Raw genomic sequence first — 11,384 nt, forward strand, 5'->3', positions numbered from 1 at the left:
GACTAAGGTACAACAGGGCACTGTAGTTCTGCATTCAAATGCTGTAATTAACTGTAAAATCACAACTGAAATGTTACAACATATAGTTGTAACTTTATTTTAAACTAACTATACAATTACAATTGTAAAATTATAGCATATAGTTTACTTCATGGTAAATTACGGTCAATGTTACTGTGAAATTAATGCAATTATTATCAGTGTGTTTTCCAGTGTATGATTACTTTTATATTTTTGTATGTTAGGATTGTAAATTAAGACAACGTCGGATCATTGTTGTTGGTTGGGAATTCACCAAATTTCAATAGTCAAATCAACGTCACAACTTGACATTGAATAAACGTTGTCAAAAAGCATGTCCTTTCAACGTTGCATTTGTGTTGTAGAATATTGCTTGGAAAATGACCAAAATTCAATGGTCAAGTCAGAACCCAACGTTGATTAAACGTCGTCAAAAAGCATGTTGTTCCAACGTTAGGTTTGAGTTGCTCAACGTCAGGACATAATTCAACAAGTTCTCAACGTTGTTTTAATGTCTTGTGCCCGCTGGGTTGGCAGTATTCCATCACCGTGACAACGGGAGGTGCAATGGGACGGCAGCAGGATGTGAACCAGACTGGCAGTGATGGATGACATCTTTGATGTTTAGTTTCATATTCCGATATATCATTACTGGAAATGTATTAGAGTGTATAGGTGTACCTAAAGGTGTGGCCAGAGAGTCGTATTCCTCTTTGCCTAGTACGACTTTAGAGGACTAAAAAGGGGCCAGTTGATCTTATTAGGGAGCTCTGTTTCCACTAAGTGAAAAAAAGGCCAATAAATCAGCGTCAATTATTGTCCGATCCATCTCTTGGTTTCTATAATAGCTAAAGTAACTACTGTAAATGCATACTGTACACATGAATAAAAATAGTCCAGGATCCTGATACTCAATTTGGCATTTTGGCCTTCATATGCTGCTGCTTGTTTGTGACTCTTACTGCCTTCACTTTAGTCCTCAGTAAATAAAAAAACTACTCCTCTGGCTTCAAATCAGCCCACTGACTCAGTCATCAAAGAATATTTGATTTAATTGCCATCAAAAAGTAGAGTTGCTTTTATGGTATGTTTAGGCTCATTCCATTAAATAATATTGTTTGTTTTTGCCTTAAAAAGTCTTGAGTTGTTTTATCGTATGTCTAGGTCCACTCATTTGAAGAATATTCTACAAACCCCAAAACCAGTGAAGTTGGAACATTGTGTTAATCGTAATTAAAAACAGAATACAATGATTTGCAAATCCTTTTCAACTTATATTCAATTGAATAGTCTGCAAAGACAAGATACTTAATGTTCAAATATTGCAAATATTAGCTCATTTGGAATTTGATGCCTGCAACAAGTGGCAAAAAAGACTGAGAAAGTTGAGGAATGCTCATCAAACACTTATTTGGAACATCCCACAGGTGCATGTAAGATTGAATGCCCGTGACCTTGGATCCCTCAGGCTGTACTGCATCTAAAACCGACATCAGTGTGTAAAGGATATCACCACATGGGCTCAGGAACACTTCCGAAAACCACTGTCAGTAACTACAGTCGGTCGCTACATCTGTAAGTGCAAGTTAAAACTCTACTATGCAAAGCCAAAGCCATTTATCAACAACACCCAGAAACGCCGCTGGCTTCGCTGGTCCCGAGCTCATCTAAGATGGAATGATGCGAAGTGGAAAAGTGTTCATGTGGTCTGACGAGTCCACATTTCAAATAGTTTTTGGAAACTGTGGACGCCGTGTTCTCCGGACCAAAGAGAAAAAGAACCATCCGGATCGTTCTAGGCGCAAGGTTCAAAAGCCAGCATCTGTGATGGTATGGGGGTGTATTAGTGCCCAAGGCATGGGTAACTTACACATCTGTGAAGGCACCATTAATGCTTGAAAGTTACATACAGGTTTTGGAGCAACATAAAATATCCATCCAAGCAACGTTATCATGGACGCCCCTGCTTATTTCAACAAGACATTGTTACAACAGCGTGGCTTTATAGTAAAATAATTATTTGCACAAAAAAAAAAACGTTTCTCAGGTCGAACATTAAGTATCTTGTTTTTGCAGTCTATTCAATTGAATATAAGTTGAAAAGGATTTGCAAATCATTGTATTCTGTTTTTATTTACGAATTACACAACGTGCCAACTTCACTGGTTTTGGGTTTTGTACATCTTTGACTTCAAAAAGTCTTGAGTTGCTTTTTAGTATGTTTATATGTCTTTGTCAACAAAAAAGTACTGAGTTGTTTTTATAATATGCTTGGATTCATTCCATTACAAAATATTCTATGTTTTTGCCTTGAAAAAGTTGCTTTTATAGTTTGTTTTGGTCAATTCTATTGAATAATATTGCAGCCTTCAAAAAAGTAGTTTTTATAGTATGTTTGATTTTATTCCATTGAAGACCATTGTATGTCTTTGCCTTCAAAACATTTTGATTTGCTTTTACGGTATGTTTGGATGCATTTTAATGAAGAACATTCTTTCAAAAGGTCTCGCGTTGCTTTTATGGTATTTTTGGGGTTCGTTCCATTGAGGAATATTTTAAGTTTTTGCCTTGAAAAAGCCTGAGTTTCTTTTATAGTATGTTTAGATGAATTCCATTGAAATATATTCTTCGCCTTTCTCTTCAAAAAGTCGTGTTGTTGCTTTTATAATAAGTTAAGGTTAATTCAATTGAAGAATATTTTACGTCTTTGCCTTCTATTCGTAGTGTTTTTAATGTGTCGTTTTTTTCTTGACTGTTTTTTATTAAATGACAAACTGTTTGGCGACACGCTTGGATGCAGTAGCCACTCTCTCCCCCAGTTTAGGACATTTCCTCCAGAGTATAGGCGAAAGAAAAACGCTGTCTTAATTCTTCCTTATGTTTTGCATCTTTGGAGGAAGTATTTTTGAATCAAACCTATTTGAAAACTTTTCAGGCTCTAGTTTTCAAATGAGTCTTCATCTGACCTTTCGGAAATATTTCATTTAATTACCTTCAAAAAGTCCAGAGTTACCTTTCAACCAGGGATGTCCGATAATGTTTTTTTGCCGATATCCGATATTCCGATATTGTCCAACTCTTTAATTACCGATACCGATATCAACCGATACCGATATCAACCGATATATGCAGTCGTGGAATTAACACATTATTATGCCTAATTTGGACAACCATGTATGGTGAAGATAAGGTACTTTTTAAAAAAATAAAATAAAATAAGATAACTAAATTAAAAACATTTTCTTGAATAAAAAAGAAAGTAAAACAATATAAAAACAGTTACATAGAAACTAGTAATTAATGAAAATGAGTAAAATTAACTGTTAAAGGTTAGTACTATTAGTGGACCAGCAGCACGCACAATCATGTGTGCTTACAGACTGTATCCCTTGCAGACTGTATTGATATATATTGATATATAATGTAGGAACCAAAATATTGATAACAGAAAGAAATGGGGGGAGGGAGGTTTTTTTTGTTGGTGCACTAATTGTAAGTGTATCTTGTGTTTTTTATGTTGATTTAATAAAAATAAAAATAAAATAAAAAAAACAACCGATACAGATAATAAAAAAAACGATACCGATAATTTCCGATATTACATTTTAACGCATTTATCGCTTTCAACTGTCAAAAGTTAACGCGACACTAACGCGTAAACTATAAATTTCAATAACAGCACTAATTTTTATATTAACGGGCGATTAACGACTCCAATTTGTTTGAATTTCACTTTTTTTTTTCACACAGTAAAACATACAAGTAAATAATCCGTTCCAGGGTTAAACTGTCACCACCTTTTCAAAAATAAATCAACAAATACAATTTTTTGGGATGTTATCAAAATGTTATCAAAATCTTTCTTTTTTCTTTTGCTTACTTTTGAAGTTCCTGATTTTATTTTTAGAATATAAAAGACCTGTGTTTCTTAAACTTTTTTCACCAAGTACCACCTCAGAAAGCACTTGGCTCTCCAAGTACCACCATAAGGACCAACATTAAAATACAGTAGCGTAGTAGGCCTAAGTATTCATTAAAAACAAGGCACATGTTTTATTTGATATATTAATATATTCATTTAACATATTTAATATGTTGTTACATATTCAACATGTAACATTACACACATTTTGAACAGTAACCTTGTTTAAATATCGGAAAATTAAACACTAATCAATTAATTAAGGATTCTTTGGCGTACCACTAGATGGAGCCAGCGTACCAGTAGTGGTACACATACCATAGTTTAAGAATCCCTGGGATAGAGAATAGAATAAGTTTTTATTGTCATTGAAAGCACAACACATACAAACAAGACATTTATGTTATAGTTGAAAATGTTTGTATAAAAAAGTAATGTCAGAAAAGGTATACAGAACAAAAATATAAACGCAACACTTTGGTTTTTGTTGCCACTTTTCAAGGTTTAAAACTTTAACTATATACACAAAATGCCTATTCCTCTCAAATATTGTTCAAAAATCTGTCTGAATATGTGTTAGTGCAGTGGTCCCCAACCACCGGGCCGCGGCCCGGTACCGGTCCGTGGACCGATTGGCCGCACAAGAAATTAAAAAATAAAATAAAATATATATATATATATTATTATTATTATTATTATTATTATTAAATCAACATAAAAAACACAATATATACGTTATATATCAATATAAATCAATACAGTCTGCAGGGATACAGTCCATAAGCACACATGATTGTATTTCTTTATGACTAAAAAAAAAAAAAAAAAAAAAAAAAAAAAAATTTTTAAATTTTTTTTTACTACCCCTCCCCTCCTCGGTCCATGGGACAAATTTTCAAACATTGACTAGTCCGCAAGTACAAAAAGGTTGGGGACCACTGTGTTAGTGAGCACTTCTTCTTTGCCAGGATGATCCATCCCACCTTACAGGTGTGGCATATCAAGATGCTGATTAAACAGCATGATTATTGCACAGGTGTGCCCAGAATAAAAGGCCACTCTGAAATGTGCAGTTTTGGGGGTCTGGGGGGTCAGAAAAGCAGTAAGTATCTGGTGTGACCACCATTTGCCTAATGCTGTGCAACACATTTCTAGTGATGGGTTGATGAGGCCTCATGAATCGTTTCGACACATTGCAAAACTGTATTGATACTGTGTCGATACTGTGTCACTAAATACTGACATCTGCTGGACATTAAAAATCCCTACAGGCAACCTATGGACCGACTCAACTGACACTGATTTTATGATGTAGTATATACAATAATATAAACCAAGTCATTGTATTTCATTTAGGATTATTTCAGATTTTCATTTAAATAAAAATATATTTGTATCTTTTTTAGATACAGTCAATAAATAATGTGAACATGTATCGTGACTAGGATGTATAGAAGGTGGGGATTGAACCCCAGTAACCAGCAACCCTCCGATTGCTGGCACGGCCAGTCTACCAACTTCGCCACGCCGTCATCCCTGTACCTTTCTCTAGTAACAGTATTATTGCATAGAGTTGATCAGGTTGTTAATTGTGGCCTGTGGAAAGTTGGTCCACTCCTCTTCAATGGCTGTGTGATGTTGCTGGATCTTGGCAGGAACTGGAACACATACACCGATCCACAGCATCCCAAACATGCTCAATGGGGGACATGTTCGGTGAGTAAGCTGACCATGCATGGAATGTTTCAGGAATTATGTACAAATCCTTGCAACATTGGGCTGTGCGTTGTCATGCTGCAACATGAGGTGATGGTCTCGGGTGAATGGCACAACAATGGGCCTCAGGATCTCGTCACGGTATCTCTGTGCATTCAAAATGCCATCAATAAAATGCACTTGCGTTCGTTGTCCATAACGTATGCCCAGGCCTGGCCCTAACCAATCTGGCGCCCTAGGCAAGATTTTAGGTGGCGCCCCCCCACATCGGTAGTGAAGTGTATATACTCACAAGAAACCGAATAGCTTTGTCTTTGACCTTTTTTTTTTACTTAAAGAAAGCAAATTAACATATTATATGAGAATGTTATGTTATGATTATCTTTAACCGAATCACAGCAGTGCTCAAATTAAAAAACAGCATTCCCTCTCATGTGATATTGCTTAATTAACATTAATGATGTGCACTTTAACAACTAGGCTTACAACTATACCTAATATATAAAGTGACTATTACCTGCAGGGCAAACATTAGCTAACCAGAAGGCAATAACAATGTAAACAAAAAACACCTGCTTGAAAGATCTAATACAAATGTCCCTGAGGAATGTAAGGTGGGAGTACTGTAATTACCTAACGTTACATTATTATTTTCCATAACAATTTAGCCCCCTCCACAATATTAACCCGACGTTAAAACAGAACTAGCTATTTATTGATTAGCAATTGCCGAATCATGTAACATTAGCTTATGCTAAAAGCCAGCTGACACACACTAGGTTACTATCACATTCTGTAACAGACAAATAATTTCATGTAGGCTAACGTTACCTACCTGCTACCTCTGTCTTTTTCTCGTTTCTCCTCCTCTTCTTTTCTATTTTTTCTTCCCTGGGCACCTGACAGTTTTGGCCGTTTTGACATCTTGTGTTGAATTTTTTATGTGGTGACGTCCAAAAAGAGTCATGATACGGGAAGGGAGGGGGCGCACCGTGCGGGGGGCATGGGGGAGGGGGCGTAATGTTGTAACAATTAATATTTCTATTAAATAGGCTTTACTTTGCATTTTAATTAGCGTGGGATTATTTTTTGTATTTAGAAATAATAGTACCAACTTTTTTTTCTTCTTTTTTTTTTTCTCCAACATTTGTGGCACTGGCGTGGCGCCCCCTGATGGACGGCGCCCTTAGCATTTGCCTATACGGCCTATGCCACGGGCCGGCCCTGCGTATGCCTGCCCATACCATAACCCCACCCCCACCATGGGCCACTCCATTCACACTTGATTGACATCAGCAAACCGCTCTCCCACACGACGCCACACACGCTGTCTGCCATCTGCCCTGAACAGTTAAAAAAATGTGATTCATCCGTGAAGAGAACACCTTTCCACTTTTCAGGCTTCAAAATAATGGCGCTACACTATAGATCCGGTTTTACATTAACAAAATAAAAATGTCTTACATTACGATCATGCTTTGTCAGAGATGTTTTGTAATGTTAATCTGTGATATTTGCAACCAAAGAAATGCTAGTACGTCAGTTGAGGAAAAATTGGGGGTGGTGGTGGGGGCGGGGGTCTGGCTGGCTGAAATATTAAAATTCTTCTATAACATGCTCTGGTGGAATCCTCAATTACAGAATGATTACCCGGCTGAATATTACATTTTATGAATAAATAAGATTAAAACATGGTCATGCAGCAATATGAGTAACATTAACTTGTACAACATGTAACGTACAGAATATCCGAAGCATTTATTCAGGTAGCAATATCACAGATTATATTACTAAACATCTCTGACAATTAAAGCATGAACGTAACAATACACATTTTGTGTTATTATATGCGAAACTGGTATCTAAACACGGAAGTGTAGCTTCTCTCCTCTAAATGCAAGTGCTCCTACAGCAGGAATACAATTTCTGTATTTCTACAAAATACAAAATCTACATTTTTTTTTTTTTTTTTACTGTCATAAAGGCATGTTTGTCCTTTTGGTGTTGAGCTGTTTAAAAGAGCATATTGTTTAAAACACATTTCATTAAAGCAATTAATTCTCTATTCATTGTGTTACAATTGTGTCCAGGGTACACTTATTAAAGATGAAAAATGATATCTATCTGTGATTATTCGAGATTAAATATTTTAATCGTTTGACAGCCTGAGTTTCGACTCATTGTGGCTCAGTGGCCTTGTGGTTAGAGTGTCCACCCGGAGATCGGCAGGTCGTGAGTTCAAACCCCGGCCGAGTCATACCAAAGACTATAAAAATGGGACCCATTACCTCCCTGCTTGTCACTCAGCATCAAGGGTAGGAATTGGGGGTTAAATCACCAAAATGATTCCTGAGCGCGGCCACCGCTGCTGCTCACTGCTCCCCTCACTTCTCAAGAGGTGGAACAGGGGGATGGGTCAAATGCAGAGGTTAATTTCACCACACCTAGTGTGTGTGTGACTATCAGTGGTACTTTAACTTTTAACTTGTGAAGCAAAGAAGAAGACACAATGATGCGGTATACCTTGGATCATGAGCCGTTACATTCCTTCCCATCTTTCTAATGAAAGTAGGTTTCATCTGCCTGAAGAATCTGATTCCAGAAAATCTTTCAGAATTTTTTCTGGCGAAGTCTAAATCATACACACAAACAGAAAGATATGTAAGTGTGTAAGGCCCCGCATGTTCTATTCAAGTGTGCCCTTTCCACACACACACACCTGTTGCCACCTAAAATACTCCTCCGTTATCTACTCAAAGCGCTAAATCGCACATCCGCGTTGTTTTCAGTCCTTCCCCGAAAATAACTGAACCCCCCCCCCCCTCTCCCCACCCGTAACTCCACCCCAATATCACAGTTGATCCAGCGCCGTAAGCCGCCACCTCTCTTTCTCGCTCCCAGGTTTATTTTTAGCCCTCAAACAACTGCTCTCCTAAAAATGGGCCTGACCCGCATGTACGGCCGGAGGTGGAGCGCGACTATGTATGGTTTCCTCCCTGCACTCAAAGCCTCTTTCTCCTCTGGTGAGGCGTGAAGGAGCGAAGCCAGCGGGGATACAAAAAAAGGATGCACGGAAACCGCCAACTCGGGATGCATGATCGCCGCAACTGACGGACTTTCCAACTTTGAATTTGCCGGATATTCACTGTAACCTTTCCCAGGGTTCTGCCTGACCTATTACACTTTAAACTCAAACCACACTTCTGTGGACTTTTGAGAGCTGGTAGCGAAGGACCATGTTCTCCCTGTGGTTGTTCCTGCTCCCGTGCTTCGGCCTTGTACCCCTGTCCCCGGCGGAAAAGGGCTTGGAGTTCCCGCAGTATGACGGGAAAGACCGTGTTTTGGACATCAACGACAAGAACTACAAGAAAGCCTTGAAGCAGTACGGTGTGCTCTGCCTCTTCTACCACGAGCCCGTGGCGGACAACAAGGAGCAACAAAAACAACACCAAATGACTGAGTTGGTGCTGGAGGTAAGGAACAGGGGGAGGTCCAGGTCAAAGGATCCGTTTTGTGGCAGAGCTGACATCTAAATAGACATTGGAGACCCTTAATGCCAACAATGGAACTTAAGCCGTTCAACGAGCTCTGCAAGGTCACAGTGGCCCAGTTATGTCCAATGAGGCGTCCGTTTCCAGTATGTTGTTCCTCACTATTATTGATTAAAAACATTCACTGTTTCATTTACAAAGGTTTTCAGTTGGTGTTTACAGAGACACAAGCCCAGTTTTCTTGGCTGTGGTGGATGGCACTAGTCCAATTGTCTTAATAGTCATAAGAAAATTAAATATGTATCTGTAGGGAACAACCTAGTCATTCAATTATTAATTTTCAATGCAACTGAGATAGGCATCCCCCCCCGACCCCGAAAGGGACAAGCGGTAGAAAATGATGGATGGAAGTAAAAACTGACTGATACCTGAAGGCCATATTTCAGGAGGGGACATCATCTGCAATGTCTAAACCGGCCACCAGAGAGCATGCTTTAAAAATCATAGTAATTGCAATGTTTTTTTTATGTATGTTTCCCCCCCCCCAATTAGACAATAATAATAAAGCAATAACAACAATATTGCTAATATTTTTTTATCTAAATTAGTTTGGCTGAGTAAATTGAATTTTTAACAATAATCATAGACCTGCTCAGTGGCCATGTGGTTAGTGTCCGCCCTGAGATCTGTAGGTCATGAATTCAAATCCCGGCCGAGTCATACCAAAGACTATAAAATGGGACCCATTCACCCGCCCACTCAGCATCAAGGGTTAGAATTGGGGGTTAAATCACCAGATAATTCCCGAGCACGGCCACCGCTGCTGCTCACTGCTCCCCTCACCTCCCATGGGGTGGAACAAGGGGATGGGTCAAATGCAAAGAGTAATTTCACCACACCTAGTGTGTGTGTGTGTGTGACTATCAGTGGTACTTTAACTTTATTCTCGTCAAACTATACATTGTATTAAAATATATTTTAGATTATTTGTGTTTTTTCTTTACATTCCCCATTAATATTAATATTGGGGCAGCGTAGCTCGGTTGGTAGAGCGGCCGTGCCAGCAACCTGAGGGTTCTAGGTAGAGATGTCCGATAATATCGGCCTGCCGATATTATCGGCCGATATATGCGTTAAAATGTAATATCGGAAATTATCGGTATCGTTTTTTTTTATTATCAGTATCGTTTTTTTTTTTTTTTTTTTTTTAAATTTTTTAATTAAATCCACATAAAAAAACACAAGATACACTTACAATTAGTGCACCAACCCAAAAAACCTCCCTCCCCCATTTACACTCATTCACACAAAAGGGTTGTTTCTTTCTGTTATTAATATTCTGGTTCCTACATTATATATCAATATATATCAATACAGTCTGCAAGGGATACAGTCCGTAAGCACACATGATTGTGCGTGCTGCTGCTCCACTAATAGTACTAACCTTTAACAGTTAATTTTACTAATTTTCATTCATTACTAGTTTCTATGTAACTGTTTTTATATTGTTGTACTTTCTTTTTTATTCAAGAAAATGTTTTTAATTTATTTATCTTATTTTACTAATTTAAAAAAAAAGGACCTTATCTTCACCATACCTGGTTGTCCAAATTAGTCTTAATAATGTGTTAATTCCACGACTGCATATATCGGTTGATATCGATATCGGTTGATATCGGTATCGGTAATTAAAGAGTTGGACAATATCGGGATATCGGATATCGGCAAAAAGCCATTATCGGACATCCCTAGTTCTAGGTTTTATCCCCGCTTCTGCCATCCTAGTCACAGCTGTTGTGTCCTTGGGCAAGACACTTCACCCACTTGCTCCCAGTGCCACCCACACTGGTTTAAAAATGTAACTTAGATAATGAGTTTTACTATGTAAAGCGCTTTGAGTCACTAGAGAAAAGCGCTATATAAATATAATTCAATTCACTTGATATATACAGTCCCTGGTCACACAGCGCAGATGTATTTTTATTTTTCTAAACCAGCGGTAAACGAGGGAAGAATGTATTTCATTTTCAAATTGAATTGAAAATGTTTCACTTTGTTTCCTTTGCTTTGCAATCATCTTCACCCACACGGAACGAGAGCGTTTAGAGATGCCGATCCTCAGCTAAATACATTTGAAATATTTAAGCATAATTTCACTTTGTGACAATGCACAATCTTATTTCCTATGCAAAGTCATTAACCATGTAAGAGATACGATACAATTGGGATTTGGA

The 11,384-nt window shown here is 37.9% G+C and overlaps 1 protein-coding gene across 1 annotated transcript in view; it reads left to right on the plus strand.

The window, feature by feature from the left end:
* Nucleotides 1-8,645: 8,645 nt before the first annotated feature.
* casq2 (calsequestrin 2) overlaps nucleotides 8,646-11,384 on the plus strand; it is a 21,047-nt gene continuing 18,308 nt past the window's right edge. Inside the window, exon 1 of the mRNA XM_062070525.1 lies at nucleotides 8,646-9,132. Coding sequence (XP_061926509.1) covers nucleotides 8,896-9,132 — 237 coding nt within the window. The 5' untranslated portion in view covers nucleotides 8,646-8,895. The remainder of the gene's footprint in view (nucleotides 9,133-11,384) is intronic.

Source organism: Entelurus aequoreus, linkage group LG14 (genome assembly GCF_033978785.1).
Source record: "Entelurus aequoreus isolate RoL-2023_Sb linkage group LG14, RoL_Eaeq_v1.1, whole genome shotgun sequence".
NCBI lineage: Eukaryota > Metazoa > Chordata > Actinopteri > Syngnathiformes > Syngnathidae > Entelurus > Entelurus aequoreus.